General features: G+C 33.1%; 1 protein-coding gene across 1 annotated transcript; it reads left to right on the top strand.

Annotated features, from left to right (window-relative positions):
* The first annotated feature begins 3,672 nt into the window (after positions 1-3,672).
* LOC146930497 (structural maintenance of chromosomes protein 6A-like) lies at positions 3,673-24,444 on the top strand. Its single transcript, XM_085702021.1, has 28 exons — positions 3,673-4,049; positions 5,091-5,196; positions 5,599-5,732; positions 7,716-7,771; positions 8,114-8,200; positions 8,780-9,100; positions 10,550-10,663; positions 10,799-10,933; positions 12,676-12,752; positions 12,842-12,917; positions 13,169-13,243; positions 13,322-13,426; positions 14,064-14,233; positions 14,346-14,448; positions 15,624-15,736; positions 16,811-17,015; positions 18,111-18,242; positions 18,961-19,075; positions 19,182-19,267; positions 19,340-19,435; positions 20,845-20,981; positions 21,118-21,220; positions 22,255-22,334; positions 22,429-22,507; positions 22,672-22,729; positions 23,316-23,413; positions 23,622-23,716; positions 24,138-24,444. The coding sequence occupies exons 1-28, from the start codon at positions 3,887-3,889 to the stop codon at positions 24,193-24,195; spliced, it is 3,177 nt and encodes a 1,058-aa protein (XP_085558147.1). The 5' UTR covers positions 3,673-3,886; the 3' UTR covers positions 24,196-24,444.
* Positions 24,445-25,796: the final 1,352 nt, after the last annotated feature.

Below are 25,796 nucleotides of genomic sequence, written 5' to 3'. Positions count from 1 at the left end.
ACTAGAAAACTAACAAAATTATCTAAAACTTTCATGTTTACGCCTAAGACCAATTATGTACCGATCAAAACCAGTTTTTATTTTAAATTCGGAAAAGTCGTGCTGAAAGTCCATAAAAATTCACTGTGACCTACGTGCAGTAATTTGACCATAACTCAAGTTCTGTAAATCGTTTTCACGTGAGACCAACGGCATTAGAAAGCTAACATCCATACCTACAACTTTCGTGTTTAGACCTAAGACCAATTCCGCACCGATCAATATCAGTTTTAATATCAAAATTCGGGCAGAATGCAGATTTTCTTCAAGTTTCACCTAATCTCATGGAGCTAACCTCAAAACTACTTCCAATAATCATTCTATGGATTATCTAAGGTTTGTACTACTCCTAGGGCATAAGCCCTCATCGTCGTGATTGAGCAAAAGGTCCATCGTCGTGGTTGAGCAAAAGCTCCAGGGCATGAGCCCTCATCTTTAAATGAGTATGCATGGACTCAACATCTTACGTCTTAGAAACTTCATGAACATCTACGACTTCTTAACAACTTGACGACTTCATAACGACTCGACGACTTAACAACTTCATATCATCTTAACGTCTTAACATCTTAACATCTTAAAACATCATATATAATTCACATTAATACTCATATAACAACATCACATTGATAATATTAACAGAAACATGACAGCACACAATTAATTCATCATATATCATCGTATTCAAGTATCAACAATTCATCATGCATCTCTGTAAGAACATAAATAATCATGCACAACATATTTTCATGTCAAACCAAGGCTACTGGAAAGATATCACAATTATCAACAACTTTCAAGTTTACAACAAAGATCAATTCAAGACAGAAACATATGAACAAAACGCAAAAACATGAAACAGAGAATGCTGGCACTGTACAATTTCGCTAAGACCACCTTGTTGTATTTTCATCATAACTCAGAAACTAAAAATCATTTTCACATCAAACCAAAGTCACTGGAAAGCTAACAAAATTATCTTAAACTTTCATGTTTACGCCTAAGACCAATTTTGTACCGATCAATACCAGTTTTTAGAGCTGTCAAAACGGGCAACGAGCTTTTTAGGGCCGGGCTAAAAAGCCCGGTTCGAATATGGGCTGGAAAATTGGGGCCCGAGCCTGGCCCTGCACGGGCTCCCGGGCTAACGGGCCGGCCCTGGCCCGTTTTTTTCCTTTCAAAAATCAAAAAATAATTTTATTAAAATAAATAGCATCACAAAGCATAAGAAACAATAAACAAAAAAGTACTGAAATACATGACCGGTGTTCTGAAACCTTTTTGAATGCAATAGTACTATTTTCTTTCACAGATTGTTTTTGTTTGCACTTGATTTGTGTATAACTTACAATGATGCAGCTGTTCATTGGTTAAAACTTTTATTTGTTGATTTGGGTATCTTAAGTTGATGTAGGGAAGTTCATACTAATGTGATCACATCATTACAATTTTTGTTAAAATATTTATGGATAAAAATTGTATTTTCATACACACACACAAAGACAAAAAAAATTGTTTTTTTTGGCGGGCTTGCGGGCCGCCCGGAGCCCTAATGGGCTGCGGGCTTTTTTGGGCCGGGCTAAAAAGCCCTGAAAAAATTCGGGCTGCAATTATTCAGCCCAGGCCCTACATTTTATTCGGGCTTTCGGGCCGGCCCGTACGGCCCGCCCCATTTTGACAGCTCTACCAGTTTTCATTTTAAATTCGGAAAAGTTGTGCTGAAAGTCCATAAAAATTCACTGTGACCTACGTGCAGTAATTTGACCATAACTCAAGTTCTATAAATCGTTTTGACGAACCAACGACATTAGAAAGCTAACATACATACCTACGACTTTCGTGTTTACACCTAAGATCAATTCGGCACCGATCAATACCAGTTTTAATATCAAAATTCGGGCAGAATGCAGATTTTCTCCAAGTTTCACCCAATCTCATGGTTCTAACCTCAAAACTACTTCCAATCATCTTATGGATTATCTAAGGTCTGTAGACAATTTCTACATCTATTCAACAAGTTTTTATCATCTAATCATCAAATCTCTCTCAAAACCCTAATTCTCAAATTCTCATAAACTCAACCTACAACATGTTAAATCTAATTATCAGAATTACAGACTTAATATTACTGAAAGTTAGTCCCACCCTTACCTTAGATTGTTTTTCTGAAATAAAAAAGCAGCGTTTTTCGTTCCTAGGGTTCTCTCTCTGAGTTTTCCTCTTTCTCCGCTTTCTCCAAAAAGCGGTTTAACGTAAAAACTCTTTCTAACCTAAACTTCCTTATTTATAATACTAACCACTCTTCCTAAATCTATTTAGGCCCAATAACTTATTCTTCTTTCTATTATAACCTCCAATTCTACTTACACTAATAATTCTCATATTCTAATAAATAATAGAATAACGCCACATAATAAAATACTAACACCTCATATATATAAATAAATCACATAAATAGATTCTAACTTAATAAAAATAATTAAATAAAAGGAGGGCGTTACAACGAGAGCAAAGAGAGAGAGAAAAAAAAAGAGAAAAGGGAGAATAGAGGGATGGGAGAAAGAGAGAAGGTTATGAAGAAGAAAAAGAACAGAATAAAAAACCCAAAAATTTAAAGCTTTGTGTGTTATATAACATAATTTTGAGATATGGGTTGTGGGAAGAGAAAAGAAATAGAGATTGGAGAAGAAGAATAAGATGAGGAATAAAGAAGATGAATAGTGAAGAAGGGGGTGATTTTTGTGTTTTTGATTTGAGTTTTGCTGGATTTTTGTGAAGAAGGGGGTGATCTAACGTTTTTTAATAAAACTATCGGAAAAGGACGAAAAGCAGTAACGGTGACAAAGTTAGAGGACCAAAATAAATCAATTTTTAGTTAGAGGACCAATCCGATACCAATTAAATAGTTAGAGGACCAAAAAGGTAATTTAGCCTTGTTTAAAAGTGGTTGTTCAAATATCATTTCTCCTTAATTTAAGCAAGTTGCGACAGTAACACTCTTAATAATTTTTATTTATTCCTCAAATTTATTTATTTATTTAGGGCTAAACACTCGTAATAACTCTACACCTATTTTTTTAATACATAATAATATCATTTTTGCAAGAATAATCATATTATTTTATTTTTATATGTTAGTAGCTCAGTGAGTTATGACTTACTCCCTCCGGTCATTATTATAAGCAAAAGTCCACGTTTTAGATATATTGAATAATTAATATATACATTAATTATTCAATATATCTAAAACGTGGACTTTTGCTTATAATAATGACTGGAGGGAGTACATACCTAACTTTTGTAAAAAAGAAGACTTGTGTACCTAACTAAACACATTTTAACCAACAAAATATAGGAAGTCCAATCTCATCTTAGTCGATAAAAATATATTCCATTCGGTTACTATTATAAGCAAAAATTTATTTTTTAAATTTATTCAATAAATAATGTATGTAGTCTATATATAGACCACTTATATTATTTATTGAATGAACTTAAAAGTCCACTTTTATAAATTATAACAGTACCCTTCAAAAAAAAAATTATAACAGTGACCAAAGAGAACACAGGTTCAACCCGAACACATTTATTCATGGAAAACACCTATTAATCTCCCAACAAAAATATTTATTCATGGAAAACACCTTTTAACCCCCCAACAAAAAACTAAACTCGGGTATCTATGTATTTGGCGCGCAAACCCTACTTCCTCTTCTCCCATACGATTCCATTTTTTCCACTTTTCCTTCCTTACTCGCTGCAGTATTTATTTTAGCACCTTCGCAAAACGCATCGTTTTAACCTCACCGCTTTTTCATCGAGTTCACTCCGAAAGGAACATTCCAGAATGAAGCGTGCGAGAAGCACATACGAGTCTAGTTCTTCTAGGGTTTCGCCATCTCTTGAAGCAGGAATCATCAAAAAACTTCGATTAGAGAATTTTATGTGCCATTCAAATCACGAAACTCAATTCGGAAGCAACGTTAATCTCATCACTGGCCAAAATGGAAGTATAATCTCTTTTCCCTCGTTAATCTCATTCGCATTATCACTTTATTTGTTTATTTTTCAGTTTTCAATTGTTTTTTATGACTTAGGGTTTGTTTGTATTGACTTATTCGAGGATATCTACTGACATAAGTACCTGTGACACTGTTTGAGTCAACTTATGAAAATAGCTTATGAGTTATGACATGTTCATAAGTTGTTTTCAACTTTTTTCCATAAGCTCTAAAACAACTTATAGCTTATATGAAACAGTCTAGCCTTATACATAACGATTATCATGATAAGTGCCTATGCTTTAAGCCGCTAATTAGGCTGTTCATCGAAATAGGGGTTTGTTGTTTTTGAAATTATGATATTTTGATCCATGTTTGTACTGATCTCATATTGATATTTGTACTTATTTGTACCTATATCATAGAGTTTTTCTTAAGGGTATTATGTTTGGATGGAATGATTTCTACGGGAGAGTATATATAGATTTTGGTATTTATTTATTTGAGTTTTTAAAAAACAGAAAGCACAACGTGATAGATGATCCTATAACAATTCAATCATACTAAATTCATTTTTAAAAGCAATTTATAGCTTTCTTAATTTAGAAAAGAAAAATAATCCCTCCCCTCTCCTAAAAAATCCTCCATCGAAATGTACCTAAGGTTTTTACTAGGTTCATAATTGGAATGCTTTACACAGGGTGGAGATTGGGTTCTTATAGAGCTAACCCGTTCTTAGCATTAGTTAGGATTTAAAAGTAATTTTGTGAAAGTTGAATCGGCAGTAGAGCCTGCTTAAGCAACCCAAGGTGAAATTTGTTGGAATTCTTAAACGTTGGATACAAAGTATGCTGATTAAAACAATTTTCCACAGAGGGACCCACTTAAGCAAGCAACCTTTGGAATAAGTGTTTTACAATGGACCTGTGTTGACTTGTTGGGAGCTATGATCTTTTAAATTTCATTCAGATCAGTGTTTAGGACAAACTATTTTTCGTAATAATTGTTTTCTAATGATTCCATATTTTTGTTTGTCTCCGTCATTTATAGGTGGTAAAAGTGCAATACTTACTGCGTTGTGTGTTGCATTTGGTTGTCGAGCTAAAGGCACGCAAAGAGCATCTACTTTGAAGGATTTCATTAAAACTGGTTCTAGGTAAATGCCATTTGCTCTCTCTCTCTCTCTCTCTCTCTCTCTCTCTCTCTCTCCCCCCCCCCCTCCCTCTCCCTCTCTCTCTCTTTATTTGACTGGTGGGGTTTCTTCATCCATCATGGCGGGTTTCAAATGAATAGTTTGACCTTAGAGGTAGCTTTCGAGTTCTAAAAGTTGTTTGATTTCTCCTTGGTAAAACGATAAAATTTCAAAGTTATTTATATTATGGGTGAATCAAGACACCTTGTTTTCTTGTCACGTCCTTTGCCAAGACTGGTTACTACTAACTACCATTCTTTTTAAATTGTAAGAAAGAAGCTAATATACAATTTCCGGTAGAATTTGTAGTCTAAATGACAAACATAACGTTTTTACTCAGTTCTTTATTCTATTGTCTTTCTACAGTAATGCTGTCATCCATGTTGAAATTCAAAATGAGGGAGAGGATGCTTTCAAGCCTGAAATATATGGTGATGTTATCATTGTAGAACGTAGGATATCCGAATCCTCAAGCTCTATTACATTGAAAGATCAACAAGGTGCGTTTTCTTGTGTTTGTAATTATTTTCAGTATTAAGCTGTTCATATTTATGTTTTTTATGACAACATATTAATTTTATGACAACATATTAAGTTTCACGAGATATATGTCATTGGTTGGCCTTATTGTCTTATTGAAACAATGGCGAAGTTTTTCTTTTGACAAAGAAACAACGGGAAAGTTAAAATATTATTTCTCTACATTTGGCGTTTAGGACAGTTAGTTCATGGCATCTTATCAGATTCTTTATAATCAAATGGCCTAGAGTTTGATACTTGCTATCTTTATTCTTTTAGTTGAACTAGTGCAAGGTAGGTGGCTCAAGTTATAGCGAGTGAATATCAAGTTAACAACACCGAGTAAATGACAAAAGTCTGAGATTTCATTGTGCAAATAAAAAGACTTCAACTGTGAATCAGTAGTTTATAGTGAGTGGATGTCAAGCTGAATAGGTTTAAAGGGGTTCAAAAATAGATATTTCTTGTAATTGCAGTGAAACACGTTGAATTTAACTTTATTGGCGAATTTCCTTGTACTCATGTATTCCCTTTAAGTTAATTATTTTAAGGGCAAATTACACCCACCTCCCTTAAGTTTTACCTAAACATCACAAACACCCCCTCTAGTTTTCAAAATCCAGTCACCTCCCTTCATGTTAACACCGTCAAACTGTTGTTAGTGAAAGGAAACTGAACATGTCATTTATCTTATTCTCCCTCGTCTTCCTCTTGGTCACATATAATATATATAGATACTGTGTTTTGTGCCTCCATTTGTTCGTTGGAGCTCATCTGTTAAGTTGTTAAGGGTTCGTGGATCTGTTGTCTTCAGAATCCTTTCTCTTGTACTTAACTCCGATGAATCCATAGTTATTAAAAGATTATAGATCGGCTTGACAAGATGATGAAATATTCCATTAAGTACTGCTTATATGTAATAAAAAAGTGGCAATTTTATAAAACAACCTGCTTGAGCAAGTGACAGTTATACTCCTCTCTATAATAAGTGTCACAATTTCTGGTGTTTCTTATTTCAACATTTTTCTCTATTCAATACAACAGATCTCATAAAAAAAATTGGAACTGGATCTTCTAATTTAGTCATCCCTTAGACACAAATATATGATCACGACTCACGAAGATGGACATAAGGTGGAATTAATGAGAAAACAAGTAACCATTATTTGGGATGGAAGATTCAGTATGAAAACCATAGAGAAAGACAGTAGCCTCATAATATTTTTGGGATGTATGCAAATTAGTTCTACTGTTAAGAGAGTCATAAACGGCGTTAGTGTTTATGGGAGGTGTGTGACAATTACTGAAAACATAAGGGAGGTCAATGATCATTTAAAAACTAGAGGGGAGGTTTGTGATATTTAATCAAAACTTAAGGGAGGTTAATATAATTTTCCCTTAGTTTAATCTGCTGTGATTTGAATTAATGAAATTGAAATGATTTATCTTTCTAGTTCATATGCAATGTTTATTTTTTTTTTGTCTGACCGTTTTTTCATAAAATATATTATTCTTTATTAATCATGAATTTCAACTTTTTGGGCTTATCACTAATTCATGAAGTCTATATTGATTGTAAAAAGACGTCTATAACAAAAAAGGGCAGCTCGGTGCACTAAAGCTCCTGCATACGCAGGGTCCGGGAAGGGGATCCACTATTTTGGTGTATTGTACGCAGCCTTACCCTATTTTTTTCACAAGAGGCTGTTTCTAGGACTTGAACCTATGACCTTTCGGTCACGTGACAACAACTTTACCATTGCGCCAAGGCTCCCCCTTTGGAAAAAGACGTCTATATTGTTGTTTTTGTTTTTTTTACAGAGAAGTCGATATTGATATGTTTAATACAGTTGTGTTTCTAAATTAAGTATTAGAGTCATTTAACAACCCTCAGAATACTCTCTACAAATGATTGCCAAGGTGTTTTACACACTTTTATATTCTATATATGTGTTTGATGACAGGGAAGAAAGTTTTCAGTCGAAAAGCAAATCTACAAGAAATCGTCGAACATTTCAACGTAGGTTTTCTCTATCCTACATCATTGCTTTTGCAATTTGGAAATTGTTGCTCTACTTGGCTTCTTGGTAACTTCTGAGTATAGTAAAAATTATTATAGTACTGGCATGCTAGGTTTCCATCCCTTCTTTACTAGAAGAACTATTGAACATGTGACTAGTTAATGATTAATAATTCTGCCGAGAAGTTGGGAAGGCCCCTGTTGTGTATGTATAATTAACATGCAAGGTTTTCTATCACTTTGTTCACCTAATAACCAAAATATTTGGAAATGCTTTTTATTTCTTTTCCAGTGTTTTTTTTTTTTGTATTGCACCTCTTGTTTAATCTTTTTGTTCTGCAGATTGATGTGGAGAACCCGTGTGTGATTATGAGTCAAGATAAAAGCAGAGAATTTTTGCATTCTGGGAATAACAAAGATAAATTTAAGGTGATCTCTTCATGTTTATGTATTCTGTTTTTGAAAAAGCTTTTTCAGAAGCTCTGCTTGTTAGAAGATAGCAATACCATGTTGAAATTTGGGGCCTAACTCAACCTTACAAAACCGGCTTGTAAGGTGAGGATTGCCTCCTCTATATAAACTCTTATCAAGAGTCTTATCTATCTGATGTGGGACTTGGGTTTTTCCCAATACACCCCCCTCACGCCCAGCACTCTTTGGGCTTGGTGCGTGTGTAGGTAGGTGGCCCTTGAATTCGACAAGCTCTGATACCATGTAAGAAGATAGCAACCGCCATTGTTGAACAATGGTGAAGCTTGTAACAGAATTCAGTTAGAGGAGAGAGAAAGGAGAGAGTAAGAGAGAAAGAGAGAGAAAGTTGTTATTCTGTATTGAATGATAAAGAGGGGGTTACAATGTATTTATAGATGCATTCTAGGATGCATATAAGTGGTGACACATGTCACACTCTAAGAGGCTAAGCACTAATACTTAAACTATCTTATTACTAGTTACAGTATAAGCCTTAGTTTCTATATACTCTAACACTGCTAACACTTAATTAAACAGTTCTTTTACAAGGCCACACTTCTTCAGCAAGTCAATGAACTTCTTGAAAGCATTTCGGCTGAAATAACTAATGCACGTGTAATAGTTGAAGATTTAGAGGCTGCAATAAGACCTATAGAGAAAGAACTCAATGAGCTGGATGCCAAAATTAAAATGATGGAACATGTTGAACGAATTGCTGTACAGGTTCAGCAGTTAAAAAAGAAACTTGCATGGTCATGGGTTTATGATGTGGAGAAGAAACTTGAGGATCAAAGGGTAAGGATTGAAAAGCTGAAGAGTCGGGTTCCTGTATGCCAAGCTAGGATTGATAAACAACTGGTATGTATGCCTACATTATTTTCTCATAGCGAAGTTTTCATTTGTCAACACAGTGGGAAGTTCTCTGAACTTGGAGGATATCAAGTTCCTTAATGTGCTCTTAACTTAAGAGCACAAGTCTTAACCCAATAGAACTTTGTTTACATGACTTTCCTATGGTGCTCTACTTATGGTCATTTAAAAGGATTTTGTTATTTTGCTTTTCTTTGTGATGAAACATTATTATCCGTTCTCTTGTAAAATTTATTTCTTTTCTTGAAAAGTAGTTAATAACACCATTGCACTTTCCTTGCTGTAATAATTATTAGTTAATAATATTGACGTGCAATTTTGGTCAAACTTGTTATGATGATGCCTGAAGTATTAGTTCTTCATGAAAGATCCACCTTCATAATGACATATTTGCTTGCATTAGCATTTTTAGCAACGATCCAAGCCATTATGATCTATCTTTGGGCAATATGTTTTTATTTCCTTGAGCATGTTTCTGTCGTATTTCATGATAATTTTTTTAGTGAAACAAGGTCCCGTTTACTTCTGAGAAAACATTTCCTGTTTTCGTTTTCTATTCATACTTTTAATTACAAAACTGTCAAGAACTTTTAATCACAAAACTCTCACCATCCTTTTTTGTTGGCTAAATTACACCAGAGGTCTTTTAAGTTATTTAATTGTAACAAATTGATCCTTAAAGTTTTTTCCGTACCAATTAGGTCATTTAAGTTATTTAACCGTAACAATTTGGGGGATTTCAGATCTTAAAAATGTAAGTTATTTGGGACCTAAAAGTTACAATTAAATAACTCAAAGGACCTAAGTGTTACAAAAAATACTTAAAGGACTAACTTGTTACAATTAAACAACAAGTGGTACGAAAAAAACTTAAAGGACCAGCATGTTATAATTAAATAACTTAAAGACCTCCGGTGTAATTTAGCCTTTTTTGTTTCAGTCTTTCTTGTAAAAATTTAAAAACAGAAAAGAAATTGAAAACACGATTATTTTTAATTAAAAGTAAAAATAGGAAAAGAAAACAGAAAACATTTTGTTAAAATAACTAGATCTGGGGTTTTGAGAAACTGGCTGGTGTTTTAACTCGAAGTAATGTCAACTTTAATAGTCTAATTGTTTGTCTGTATGATACATATTATTATCACACGGTTTGTGGATGGAGGAGGTTCACATCCAATCTGCATTGCTCTTGGTCTTTCTATTGATATAGAACATTATTCTGTTACTGAACAACAATGGTCAGTGTTGTAGAGCTTTCTGCTTACATTGTTATTACATGAGCTTGGCTTGAAGATGCTTTATTTATTCATTTCTGCAATAGATCGCCTATTATATGCAGAATCTAACATCTTTATCTGTCATTGACATCTTTACTCTTTCTTTTCTGCTTATAGTATATTCTGTAGAGTTAAAAATTGGACTCTTATTTCATTGCAGCATCAGCTTGAAAAATTAAGCGAAAGCAACTCTAGGAAGAAAGCTGAAATTAAAAGTATGATGACATCACAAGTTAAGCAAATGAAGGAAAGTTTAAGCCACTCTTTGTCATCGGTATGTTGGAGGTGTCCTACCCCCCATAGGAACTAAAGACATATTTAATCATTTTTGTTATTATGCTTTTGATTTTCATTACAAATATTTGTTGTTTTGGTTGCTAATGCTTCCCCCACCTGTAAAAAAATGAAGGCAAAAAAAGAAGCATTTGAACTTCAGCGAGACTGCAAATGCAAAGCTAGTAATGTGCAGAAGATGGTGCAACAACTCGAAAAGCTTGAACTACAAATGCAGGGTATTCATGAGCAGCATGTGAAAAATACCCAGGTTCGACAAGTCCCTATTATGGACACATTTAGATAATGGTTCTTTTTCCTTTCTCCTTGTCTCTGCCAGTATATTTTCTGTATGGTGATGTTGCTCAGTTTTACAATTTTCTTTGTTTTATGTTCTCTTTCCTTTTCTTTTGTCTTGTTTGAGGATTTCTTAACATCCAGCCACTTGAGTTGCTTGTGAAAAGCCCTCTCAGAATTCAATTTTATAGAGATAAATTTTCCCAATTTAAATGCAACTCAAATAATTAATTCCCTAAATTAAAGATATATATGTGAAAAATCGAAAGAGTTTTTCTGAATGTGCTTTAGTTGCTCAGCATTTATACTTGCTTAATTTATGCACATTGAAATTACAATGATAACGAATGCTGTTTACAAGGAAAGCAATTAAGCCAGAACTACTTCCTAAGATATGCCGAACCTGTTCTAATTTCTATAGAATGAATCTAAGCTAACTGGAAATTGGAGCATTAATTCGTTTTCACTTTGTAATATATTGGTAGGATTCCACATGAGAAGGCAACTAATGATAAGGGTATTATGGGCAAACCCCAAATATGAAGTGTTTATGAAAGGAAGGCTAAGAAGACTAGCGACTAAGTTTACTAGTGAGGTGCTTTAAGTAATTAGTAAGCAGTTAATTAGGTTTAAGTAGATTATTAATAAGTGGCCCATTAGGATTAAATAATAAGAGGTCTATTAGGGTTATATACTGGAATGTTCTCTTTATTTGTATATAAAGGGGAGTTCTTATGAGTTTTGGAGTTTGACAGATTAGGTTTTCTGTGTAGGGCCAGAGTAGGATTCCTCTCTGAGTTGTGTCAGAGCTTTGCTCTTTGCTTTGGGAGTAGTTAGAGAAACCCTCTACTACTACTTTCGTTCTATTCCAGTATCAATCAATAAAATATTATTATTTATCCATTGTTTTGTTTTCTTTTATTTCCATTAAAGTATCCTTATTTGATTTTGGGTTCCTATCATAGTTATATATCATCCTCTTTGACTTATCGTTAAGAATTACAGCACAGCAGCACGCCTTTTCAGTTTTCTTTAATTGCTTCACTAATCACTATCTGTAATAAATTCCTTGAATGCTCCCTCTAAATATAGAAGCCAGATTTTCAGGCCACACAAAATCACAAATATTTGTGTCTAATGGCATCATTGGCATGAGATTAAAATTTAAGGCTGAGTGAAAAAGGAAATTAAGAAAAAATATGTTGTGGATTGTTGGAGGTTGTCTTCAAATCTGTTTTTTTAAAAAAAATCTATTTAAATTTTTTTCTCTTTTCCTTGTAATAAAAACCACACGTTTACTTGACCAAAAAAGAAAAGAACCACACCCCTAAGATTTAATAATCCATGTGGTTCATATAATGATCATCAGTATGCTTGTGGAAAGTGGTCTGTCGCAAATTAGTTAAGATCAATGAAAAACTAGGCTGTATTTTTGGTTCAGACAATATTGAAAAATTGCGATGGGGTAGCTTATATTACAATTTAGTAATATATTATATATACCATTTTCAATTAAACAACCCATTTGTTGTACTATTTCCCTCAATTTTCTTTGTTTTCATAGCCATGACGTAAAATGATTACTTCTCCTTGGTGTAGTCTGGTTATGACTTTTGATTTGCTTGATCATCAAATTCAAATGGATAATATATGATGACAGTTCCGTTAATTTTTTATGCAAAAGCTTTTATGCTCACTATTTTCACAACAACGCAGGCCGAAGAATCTGACATGGAGGAAAAACTGAAGGGGCTTCGAGAGGAGGTTGATGCGGCTGAGTTTGAATGGAAAAGGTTTTGATTTTGTTTATGTGGCTTTTTATATCAGTGTTTTACCTGGATTTTAAGAACTTCCACTTCCTAATATCACTTTTTTGTTCTAGATTGAAAAAAGAAGAGGATACATTAATGACCAACATTGATAGGCAAAAGGAAGAAATAAGCAGCATTGCTGCTAAGGTGTGACAACACTTTCTAATTGGCATTTGTTGTTGTGTCATTGGTTTTAAAGCTATATTAGTTGTTCACAATCCCTTTCTCTCTTTGATTAAGAAAATATTGATTTATGGTTTGGTTACTTCGATGAAGTCTTGAGAATTGTTATGTTTTTTCAAGCATTGTTCATATAAGAGTATGTCTTTTGTAAGCTGCACCCCTATCTAGTAGTAAATATGAATTTTAAGGGAATATTTTTTCATTGCTTTTGCTAGATCCAAGATCATGAAAGTAAATATAATGGTATCATGCATAATGTTCGTGATCTTCAACGACAACAAAGCAACAAGGTATGCAATTTTTCGTTTTTATGTTATTCAGTTTGCTTTGTTCCACGAATGATTTTGCTAATCTTACACGGGAAGCAGATCACTGCTTTTGGAGGAAATAAAGTGCTGAGTCTGTTGCGTATAATTGAGAGATGTCATCAAAGGTTTAGGATGCCTCCCATTGGTCCAATTGGGGCCCATCTGGTATAGTCTTTGATGCCTTAATGTTATATTTTACACATTGCTTTCTATTCGTATCTTTTTATCAGTCATTCTTATATTTGAGGAGTTAAATCTAATGGAGTATCTGTTCATGGATGAATATGCTGATATATTTTTATAATCTTAATTTCATCGGTGGGCAGTTTTGTCTAGTGAATTATATTGGAATTAAGACGGTTTGTCATTCTTCTTTTTTATTTAACATACATGACTATTTCTAAGGGGTTTATTTGTTAGATGATCATATATTGAGGGCTTTATTCTGAAAATTGTTTTTGTTAAACTCTCTTCACGGACCACGTTTATTAAACTGTATAAAAGTGTGGACTGCTCCATGCTTAACACTTTCTGCCCCTAATTTATGTATTGGTCTATTGCCATTTCCAAGTTCAATTTCTAGCTTCATTAGGTTTTTAAACTTTCCAAGCTGGTTACTCAATTAAAGTCCATACTGAGTTACTACTATTATTTGGTATTTTTTTTATGATTTAATTGCATAGAAGTTGCTAGATTTATTTTTGGAAGCAAAGTTGCTAGATTTAATAAATGGGTGATTAGATGTTAATTAATTTTTTTGTGAGTTTATTAATACTTGGGATTGCTTTTTATGGTTTAACAGAAGTTGCATAATGGTAATAAGTGGGCGGTTGCTGTTGAATATGCCATTGGGAGATTGTTCAATTCTTTTATAGTGACTGATCACAAGGACTTCCGTCTTCTGAAACAATGTGCAAAGGAAGCAGACTATGGCCAACTTAAAATTATTATTTATGATTTTTCAACCCCAAGGTATATTTTTAGGTCCATAACTGTCTGCCTGTAACCTTCTCTTTTGTGATGTCTTTTATCTATTTTAAGATCTTGTGTCTAATCGTGATCAAATTATTTTCCCTCTGCTTAGGTTGATGATACCAGAGCGCATGCGTCCTAATACAAACCATCCATCAATTCTTTCCATCTTACAATGCGAGAATGACACCGTGCTTAATGTCTTAGTGGATCAGGTGACTGTCATTATTGCTTATGCTGCAGTTAATATCCTTGTTCAAGGTTTTTTTATTGCTTTATTGAAATATATACACGGGCTTTTGAGATCACTTGTTCTTTTTACACTATTTACCATATGCTGCTTTGGGGCTAGTAGCATATCTTCTTTTGGTTTTCCAGTAAATCTCTTTTAGTTAACACTCCTATCATAACATGAAGTTATTTTATTTTGTAGTTCTTCATCAATCTCTGTTAATATAAATTATTTTAGGGTTAAATATGTTTTTAGTCCCTACAAAATCATGAGTTTTTAAGTTTAGTCCCTATGAAATTTTAATGGTAATTTTGGTCCTCCAAAATATTGCAGTTTGTAAAAATAGTCCCTATTTTGAAAACTTTTTACAAAAAATGGATACTTTTAGTTCTCCAAAATAGTCCCTATAAAATGCAAATAGGGACTAAAAGTGAATAAAAAATTTTAGGGACTAAACTTGAAAGCTTGTAATTTTATAGGGACTAAAAACATATTTAACCCATTATTTTAAAATAAAAAAAATTAATTTAAACTCCGCCCCATTTGTTCTTACTTCTTAAACCGTTCTACAGTTGTTGCTTTTTTGAATTTTTTTCTTTGACATTTATGGTTGTATTGAATTTTCCCGATGTCCTTGGTTCCATGTCTACTGACTAGCTTTACAAGATTTGGGAGAAGAAAAAGAAGACAAATTTTTATGGCAATTACTTTTCCTTTCTTTGTTTTGTATGTGAGTGGAATGTCTCACATCTTTAATGATATTTCTTTGAATGAAAAGCTCCTTTGGGCTTTGACATAACATTAAGCTTTTGGCATGTATTTTATGTGCTGCCCATGGCATTTGTACCATGGGTTTGGTTTAGGGAAATCTTTTAGAACTTCGGTAGCTTTCTTTGGATTTCGTTTTCTTTCTCCAATTTTTTATTTTAATTTGCAAAGAGGATCTCTTATGGTCCTAATTCTTTGTGATTATCTCTTTCTATTGATGCTTTTCTTTTATTAAAATCCTCATTTCACTTTGGGTTTTTCTACTTTAATCTAGTGATGATATTTATGTCTCTGCTGTAGAAGAAGCAAAAATTTGGTAAAACATTAAAATAGGAATATTTGTAAGTTTCTAGTCTTTTGTTAACATTTCTAATGTATTTGTCCGTGTAGGGAAGTGTTGAGAGACAAGTGCTTGTTAACGACTATGGTATTGGGAAAGTGGTTGCCTTTGAGAACAGGATCCCAAATCTGAAGGAGGTCTTTACTGTGGAGGGATATAAAATGTAAGTCAATGCTAGTTGACTTTGCGTTTCAGGTGTCTTGCGTGTGCTTGTTTTGTAAATGTAAAATGTAATATTAGTATGGATATAATGTTGTGCCACACCTTTGAGTGAAATACATGGCTAATTTGAACATCTAAATATATAGATGACAAAATAGCTATTTTACTAAGTGGGAAAGAGGCCGGGGTTCCAATTTCTACGAAGTGGGACTCTCAACACACCTAATGACGCGTGACCCATCTTAGAATTTTGGTTGAACTTAAGTCAACTCCATAAAATCAACTTGAAACGTGAGAGATGTCTACTGCTTTTGAACACATTTTTGACCACATCAGTATATCACTACCCAATTTGTGACTCAACGGTGCATTTAGAAGAAGCAAGTGAACATGATCTCGTAAAATCGGGATCAAAACAAATCAGCATAGGCTATCTAAAGAAACTTTGAAAGCCAGATACAAGCAAAAACATAATAGCATAATTATTGGAATTCAGAGAATTTAGAAAAATTAAACACAATAAGAAAAAACAAAGACCAAAGTTTATAAGAGGCAGCTATTAGCTATATATATATATATCCTTCAGACAGTGACAGTTGTCATAACATAACAGAAAGCTGTAATAAAATCAAATGCAGTTCAGTTAGTTACAACACAAAAATTTGAAAGGCAGTAGTTAGGTGTAGTAGGGTGCGTAAGGCAAATAAAAAACTGAGTGAAAATACTCTTATACTCCTAGCAAGCTCATGATGGGTGATACCCATAATTGTGTTGTGGGCCACACACAAAACTTAGAAGTATTGTAAATGTTGCAATAAACAGTTATTAGGATAAGTGCTAATCCTTGTATTTTATCATGTTGAAGCGCAATACCTGTTTGTGAGCGTATGCAACATTTTCTTTCAATGCTTAATGCATTATTAGCATGCATCCTACTTCCTGCTGCTTTTGTTGATTCACTGCAAAAGTTTTGTATGGGACAGAGCCTCAAACCGTGGAAAATTGTTAGATATACATTTATGCATTTTCCAATCATAATGTAGGAACTATGTTTTCTAATCTAAGTTGTTTCTAGGTTTTCTCGAGGTTCGGTAGAGACAATTCTTCCTCCAAGGAGGAATCAAGTATATGGTCGTCTAAGTAGTTCTGTTGAAGCTGACATTGAGAAACTTAGTAATGATGCGTCAAATGAACAAAAAACAGCAAATGACTATAAAAGTGATAAAAGAAAGGCAGAGGTCAAACTTGAGGATCTGTACAAGAAGATGAATCCTATAAAGGTAAACTCTTGTTTAGATTATAGACCATTGGTATGTTACGTGATTTGCATTTTTCAAAAAACTTTATAAGAACTTTATCAATATTGTACTGCATGCATGATTTTTTGTGCCCTCTTGGCCTATCTAATGTAAGTTGAATTATCAGTTGTTAACAACTGTTAGGATGAAACATAACTGTTCTATACAACTAATATTTGAAGTTTGTTTTCATGAAAAGAAGTGGCGAATTGCACCTAATTACCATCACAATAATAAAAAATAAGGCCTTTTTGGCTTTACAATGGCACAGATATGAATCATCCCCATACCCTTGTTTTAAACAAAATTCCTTACCTGAATATATAGCTATGTGGATAGCTACTTTATGCTCACAGTTTTACTCACCGGGAACTTGAATAACCATACCCTTGTTCATTATTCATACTAGTCAACTTAATTATTGTTTCCGTATTGCATCTGTTTGACAACTAATAAAATATAAATGTTATTATACCTATCTAATTATAATATACTAACATTTAGGGGGAAAATCAACTAAAACGAAGAGCATTGGTAAAAATTTACAGCACATAATTCAGTAGGAAAAAATATTCAGGTATATAGTATTACAAACAAATAAATCCTTCATACTAGTGCTGACTTGGCACAACAAAAACTGAAGCTAAAGTACAGTTTGAAAGGGAAGTTAGGTGTCTGCTCTATTAGTTTTACCTTACATTTGTAGAAGTCTAATTCTACTTATGATCCCATCTACTTCTCTCCTGTTTTCCTCGTTAAATTTATAAATAAATAACTTCTGTGGAGCTCTTGGGTGCCTGAAAACCTACAAACAGGAAAGCCTTCAACAATAAACCTCGTGGTAATCTCTACATAAACCCAAAAACCATGATTGCCACAAGCTTAAAAAGAACATATATTGGGATGACCTCAAAATTTTCCTTGTAAGTGATATTAAAAATATTCTAAAGAGGAGTAAATAAAAGTATATGTTTCATGCATGAAGAAGAGAATCACGAAGTTATTGCATTTTCTTATATCCCATATTTATTGATGTGTAGTGCATCTGTTACATTTTGTTTTTCTTTTTTCTTTTAGAGATTGTGTTTACATGCTGGAAAAGATTTTGCTTCTAAGAAGCTAAATTTGGAGGATGAAATGCGTCAACAAGCGACTGAAAGTAGCTCGGCACCTTTGTCCTCGGTTGATGAGATTGTTGAAGAAATTTCAGTATGTTCTCTATCATCTATTCTCCAACAACATATTACTTGTTATAAGCAGTTTTATTAACAACTGAAGGCTCAATGCACAATCATTCACTCTAATAGTATTCTGCTTGTTTGTTTGAGGGTGTGCGGGGGCTTGGTTTTATGGAATTCAACTCTTAGCAGGCTTATGCCTTTTTCCCTACACGTCTGGTGGAAGGAAATAAGAAAAAGTAGAGGAGCATAAAGGAAAAAAACCAAACAACTTCGCATCAAAGCCTTTGTTTATTTATCATATAACCAATTTTGTTAAATTGAGTTTAAAATAATAGGATCGTTCAGTATGGGCAAATGAATTGTATGGTAAATTCGTGCAGTTGCTTTTGAATTTCGCTCTAATTGTTGAAGCATGTGAAAATCTTGGTTAATTTATAAAGTACTACGGGTTTTAAACGGATTACACCGTTGTGAAAAAAGTCGAAGTTATAAAGCAGGTAAATATTTAGTGAAATCATAATCAAACAAATATATACACTTCTAGCCAATTTTGTCTAAAGCAAGCGTCTTGCTTCTCTGAGATTTATTCTTGCCTTATACTTTCGGAAACATGGTAGACTGGTCCCCTGCGGACCCCACTTAGTGGGATAAGGCTTGTTGATGTTGTTGGTAGACTGTTCCCTAATGCAGTGTGTTCTGTTTTTCACCCAAAGTTTAATCCATATATTATTCGAATTGAATGCTAGGAAATAAAGCAAAAAATGAAAGAAGAGCAGGTGTTGTTAGAACGCCTTGAGCAGAGGAGGCATGAAGCAGAGGGAAAAGCAGATGATCTGAAAGTAAAATTTGACAAACTGTGTGGTATGGTGCATTACTAGTTATTTCTGAGTTTGTTCATATGCAGTTATGTTGATTTAACTGTAGAAATGTTGCATAGTGCATAATTTTGTGTACCCTAAAAATGTAGAATCTGCGAACACTGAACTTGCTTCCCTTGAGAAATCTGAGACTGAACTTATAGAGATTGAAAGACAAATAGATGCAGTGACGGAGGTATCCTTTATTCTTGTGCAGTCTGATAGTTTCTATTGTTACATAAATAATAACTTTATTAAAAAATTACAGGCGAAGGATCATTATGAAAATTTCATGAAAACAAAGGTCCTGCATGATATTAAGGAGGCAGAGGAACACTATCGGGAGCTTACAAAAAGCCGTGAGGTGCAATTTGATTTATATTAGTCATCTAAATTGGTAGATTATATTATCATTGCCACTTTTTTTGTTGTAGGCAAACGCTAAACCAGCCGACCATTGAACTGGTGCAGTTCAAGGCTCTGATAATTAATTAAATTTTTTTATTTTTCAAATATAATATATAAATAAATAATAAACAAAAAATAACATAATATTCATAACTTGAAACCATTAAAAATTAAGCCCCACTTAAAAATATCACAAGTCAACATAATAACATGCATAATTACACATTAAACCAAATCAAATATGTCATAAATATTGAATAACCGCCAATACTGCTATACAAGTACTCCCATAATAATGTTAATGTACACACTAAATTTCAATTTTGTTTAGTGTTCGATATACCTACCAACTTACATAAAAGCGAATAAAAGTTTATCCTATATGCCAAAAAACGATGTCGTTTACTAGCACATTTTGTTTTTGGCCAGTTTCACGTAAGGTGGTTAAAAAGTTTAATTGGACCGTTCAAATTCACCGGTGTGGTTTTGATTACTTTGGTTGAGAGTCCCTCTTTGCATTGTGATATAACGTGAATAATGGTTAATGAGCTCGACCATAAACTTAGTTAGTGATTCTTTAAACTATTCAAATAATGGTGCTGTGTGCTTGTGTCGTATTAAAGGAGGCAATATACTTTAAGGGTTTCTTGCATTATTTTTGAGGCCTTAATTCCTTAGCCAGAATTAGGGCTTCTGCTTCCTTAACGGCCATCAGATCAATTACATCCACTTCTACATTAATGTTGTATAAAAAGAGAAATTATGAGTTATTTTACAAAAATATCCTTCATTAATGGTATGGACCATGGAAAACATAAAAGAATTGGAAAAAGATCAAGTAATAAATAGTAAGGGGCATAATAGGAAAATAAGCATTAATAGTTCATTGATATTGTAAAATGACATATAATTTGGGACAAACATATTTTGCTAGAATGACATATAATTTGGGACTGAGGTAGTATATTTAGACCCCGAATCTTAGGCAACAATTATGTTTTTTGGTCTAATTTGTGTGACTTATTACATTACAATTGGATTTTACTCGTATATCTCATCCCCTCAGGGCATTCAAATTCATTGTTGCACATAAAAAAAAACTGGGTTTTGTCCTCATTGTTGCACATAAAAAAAACTGGGTTTTGTCCTCAATTGACAGTTCATCTTGCTTATTATTACTCTTATGTTTGATTAATTTGGCTGTGCAAGAAATCTGTTATGCAGAGCTTCATCAAGTCTCTATGCACTCCAGATTTTCCTTTTAAATAAAATTGATGTGTTATGGGATTACTCCTTAGGCATTATAAATCATTAAAGATATAGTAGTAACTACAGTTACTGATACTAACCTTGTTGAAACTGCAGGATAATGTTAAAAAGGCTTCCATAATTTGCTGTCAGGATGACCTTGCTTCGCTAGGAGGTTGTGATGGGAAAACCCCAGAGCAAATCAGTGCTGAAATAGAAAGTCTAAATCATACACTTAGGCGTGAGAGCAAAAGGCACGACATTAGACTATTGATTCACATTATCATGTTGCAACATGCTAGAAGAAGCTTCTCTTTCTCTCTCTCTCACACACTCTATACTCACGCACATTGAATCATGCTTTTCATTATTTTTGGTTTCCCTCTGTAGGTATTCCGAATCAATTGATGATCTAAGGATGCTATATGCGAAAAAAGAACGAAAGATTATAAAAAGGCAGCAAGTTTACAAAGCCCTTCGACAGAAATTGAATGTATGTATTCTTTGGTTTTGTTATCTTATCATTAATCTCTTTTTATGGATATTGTTCGGTAGTAAAACTCTTTGTCCCTTCTCCCAAAAGCATAAGTTTTTGGGAACGTTCGTTATATGGGTTTGTCCATTGTCTACCCTTAATCTGAAGTTGAATGGCTTCCGCTTGAAGCTCTGTTTCCGCTTGAAGCTCTGTATTAGATATATAACTATTCATGTGCTTAATATAAAGTTAAAGTTTTTTCACTCAGTTGGTTCAGGAAAAATATATTAATTCTTGTTGGATATTTGGTTCTAACACTATTGTTTTGCAACCTAATATTCTCAGCAAGTAGAATGAAATACATTTCTGTTTGAACTATGTTCCCATTTGGAATTATTAATTATTAATGCCTCACCCATAAGGGTGTGTTTGCGAGTTGGTTTCTAGAGGGGAGAGTTTTAGTCTATATTTTGATATTTAAAAAAAATTAAAAGAAAAACATGATATAACATACTTACGTACCATGTTGTTCTTTCAATATTTTTTTTTTTTTGAAATATAAAATACACACACACACACACACACACACACATATATAGACTTGGCCCTCCATATCCTTTCCCTCTAAAACCCTCCAAAATTCAACTCACAAACAGTCAAACACACTCTAAAGGTTCTGATCCTATTTTTTATTTTTTTATGTGTTATTGTAGTAAGGTAATTGGTAGTCACTTGTTCTTCCATTTTGAGGTTGCTTCATGAGGATAGAATAGGAATGTAGACTTTTATGGTTCTGAATTTATTTATTTTTTGACTCAAGCTTCTTCCATTAGCTCAAACCAGTTGAGCTACCTTAGTAAGTTTTATCTTGAGGGGGGTTAGAATCAAATTCATATATTTATTATTAGGATCATAATCATAGATTGGGATCTCAGTTAGCGATTTTTTGTATTTATTGTATATGCTACTATTAAAATAAATAGAGACGAGCAGTCAAATTTAGACACAATTACAAATTCAACATTTTGAGGTGATTTTATTGTTTATTGAAGGCTTGCCATAATGCTTTAGAGTTTCGAAGGAGAAAATTTCAGACAAATGCAACTAATCTCAAGCATCAGCTTTCTTGGAAGTATGATTCCTTTCACATATTTTTGTTGCTACGATTTTATTTGTCCTTTTTTTTTTCTCTAAACCTGGACTACTTTAAATATCCTCATGATCAGATTTAATGGCCTTTTGAAGAGGAAGGGGGTCAGTGGACTTATCAAAGTTGATTATGAGGAAACGACCTTATCGATTGAGGTAAATTTGGTATTCTTTTGCTCCATGTTCTCCATTTTCAGTTTCCTTTTTTACTTTTCATTTACCTTTTTATGGTAATTAATTGGTGAAATGACTCTTGCATTTCATTTCAGATATCTGACCTAAAACGTTTACTTATTTTAATTTGCTTCTTTTGTTTATAGGTACAAATGCCCCAAGATACATCAAACAGAGCTGTTCGAGACACAAGGGGACTTTCAGGTTCGTTTGTTGCAAAATGATGGATATGGTGCCATTATTTATACATACAATAAACTATCAGTTCTTTTGTCTCCTCTTGTTTCAAAGCAGATGGACATTGCAAACAATAATTGTATCATATGGTCTTATGTAGCTTTTGAATAAGACGCGGAACAACTGTACAATACAGGGATATAACTAATTCTAAAGATTACGAGGCACAACTCAGCTATAATAGAGCACATAGAATTAATTTAGGAAAAAAAAATACAAATCTGAATTGAAAAGAGAGAACTTAATGTTTTAATAGTTAGCATGAGTCATTATAAAAAAAACAAATGCTATCATTCTATTTATTTTTGTAGGTTTTTTTTTTTTTTTTTGAGTTTTAATTTATTTTTCTGGATATGTTTGAAATTTCATTTGTCCTAGTTTTGTGGTACTTCGCTATCTGTATTGTGATAAAAATTATAACTACAATTATACAATCTTATACCTTTCGAGCATGGGTGAATTAATAAGCCATTAGAGACCTCTAGTGATCACTACACTTATTTAATGCGATTTGTATACTTTGTCACATTTTGTTGTGTGCGCATTTAATTAGGCGGGGAGCGCTCTTTTTCAACTTTGTGCTTTGCATTAGCCCTTCATGAAATGACGGAGGCCCCATTTAGAGCAATGGATGAATTTGATGTCTTTATGGTATGGCTGTTTACTGCTGATAGATAATTTACCATTAGTATTTTACCAGTGTAATCTAAATAAACTATTGTGTGTTTTGTTTGCTCATTTGGTGAATTTTATCTCTAGATATATCTAAAGTTAGTAGAAATTAAGCATCTAGTTTACACTTTGGTACAAAGTTTAAAATCTGTTAATTGACTACTATGTAACTGGGTTTGACATGCAGGATCCAGTAAGCAGAAAAATTAGCATGGACACTCTGATTGATTTTGCTGAGGCACAAGGATCCCAGTGGATATTGATCACCCCGAATGATACTAGGTATATTGGTTTCAAATATGGACATTATTATTTGTTCTGGCGACCGCTACAATAATATTGGGTGCCTTGTTAAGTGGTGCCTGTATTATACTTAAGTAGGTTTTTAAGAACCAGAAAAGCAAACAAGGGCCAAGAAAAGTAATGTCTGATATACAGAAAGTCTAACTTTAAGCCAAACTCCTGCACTTCCAAATAAAACTACTTGATTTGGATAAATTTATACATATAGAAGAATAAATATTAAAAGAATCTTTAGTTTAGATAGCACACTGATTTAAAAAATTTAGCTAGCAATCTCATGAGGATCATTTTATTATTGAAGTGACATGGTGACTATTTCTCTTTTTTTACAATACATATTGAACAGCAAAGTGGACGAGCTCTTGAAACATGGCTTATTTTTGTGTTTGAATGTGTGCAGCTTGGTGAAGGGAGGGAACAGGGTTAAGAAGATGCAAATGGCAGCTCCCCGTGCTTGACCAATTGTGATTTCCTTTATTTATGGCAGCTTGAAGTCCATTTGTGAAAATCATCTTTTTTTGATTCTCAAGCTACAACTTTTTTGCGTTCTATTATCTTTCATTTCTAATTATATATTTATTTAAAATCTGTGATGTGTTAGGAGAGCTTGTTGAAGTAAGCATATATTTTTTTGAAGTAAGCATATGAAGTAAGCATATATTTATGTCAGATTTTTAAGTAATGTAAATAGTTAAAATTATTTCCAAGTTGCCTTTTTCCATGTTTTCTTTAAGCACTTTCCTTTTTGGTTGGTGGAAAGTATCTGTAGTTTAATCTCAATTTTGGTCTCAAGTTTGCATTTCTTGCGATTTTGATCCATAATGTTTTTGGTTAATCAAGTCATTATATTTATAAAATTAGGCAAATGTTGTCGATTGATGTTTTTTCTTTTCTTTTCAAGTTTTCAATTTATCATGCAAATGTTGTCTTGCAAATTAGTATGACATTGAAGAATTTTATAAAACGTGAGATCTGTGTTAAAGAAAACTTGCATTTTCAAAAGAGAAATACAACTTTTTTTTTAGCTGGTCAATTTGGATCAAAAGCTTACTTCCGTCAGTTTTAAATATAAGGAAAGGTCTATTTGGACTATTTTGACTTTTGTTTATATTTAAGACCAGAAAATATAGAAGAATAAGTTTGTAGTTATAAATAATACTTTTGAGTATTATTATTTTTTTAGGTACAAAGAGCTAGTTGTGATATTCACACATACTAAATGGGAGTTTTGAGTAGAAAGTTAGAAAGAAAATATTTCCTTTCTACCATATTGTTTAGGGAAAATTACATTGACCACCCTTGAGGTCTCTTTAAATAACAGAAACACCCCCTCTAGTTTAAAAATAGACACTAACCTCCCTCAAGTTCTCATAAAATAAATCAAAACATCCCTTATCATTTAACACTGTTTGTTTCGCCGTTAAATCCAATAAAAACCACAAATTGGTTCAACTTCACACTATCACGGAGCAATTAGTTATATCTGCAGCATCATCCTCCCTTGTTGCACACTTCGTTCTTATTATGACATGTTGGATTGGAATCGTACCCTTTTTGTTCTTCACACACGTGTATTTCATTAGGAGTATGTTCAAATCCTTTATGATTTTTCCAATCGCAAGTTTAATTAAGTCGTGTTTTTCATTCCAATTTTTTTAGCGGATATGTTTGTAGTGGAGGGATTAGAAATAGAGACGACAATATAGAACAAAAATAACGAGTCACTAAGGAAGGAATCAATGTCATTTAACAAGAAGGTGTTGAGAATTAATAAAAAGATGCTGTCATGATTCATGAATAGGGTGCTATTGGTTGGGATGACAAACAATGAAAATATCATTAATTGCTAATGTGAACTTCAACCAATCTGTGTTTTTGTATTTTAATTAAACAAACATTGTTAAGATATAGGGGAGGTTTCTATTTATTTGATAAAAACTTAAGGGATGTTGGTGTTTATTTTAAAACTAGAGGGGATGTTTGTGTTATTTTAAAGAGATCTTGGGGGAGGTCAAAGCAATTTTCCCTATTGTTTAAGGTTGTAGTGCACTACAAAAAA

The sequence above is a fragment of the Medicago sativa genome, chromosome 4 (genome assembly GCF_051527215.1).
Source record: "Medicago sativa cultivar Bolivia chromosome 4, Bolivia_mono, whole genome shotgun sequence".
Lineage (NCBI taxonomy): Eukaryota > Viridiplantae > Streptophyta > Magnoliopsida > Fabales > Fabaceae > Medicago > Medicago sativa.
The sequence above is the reverse complement of the archived record's forward strand: the minus strand, read 5'-3'. Positions and strand labels throughout refer to the sequence as shown.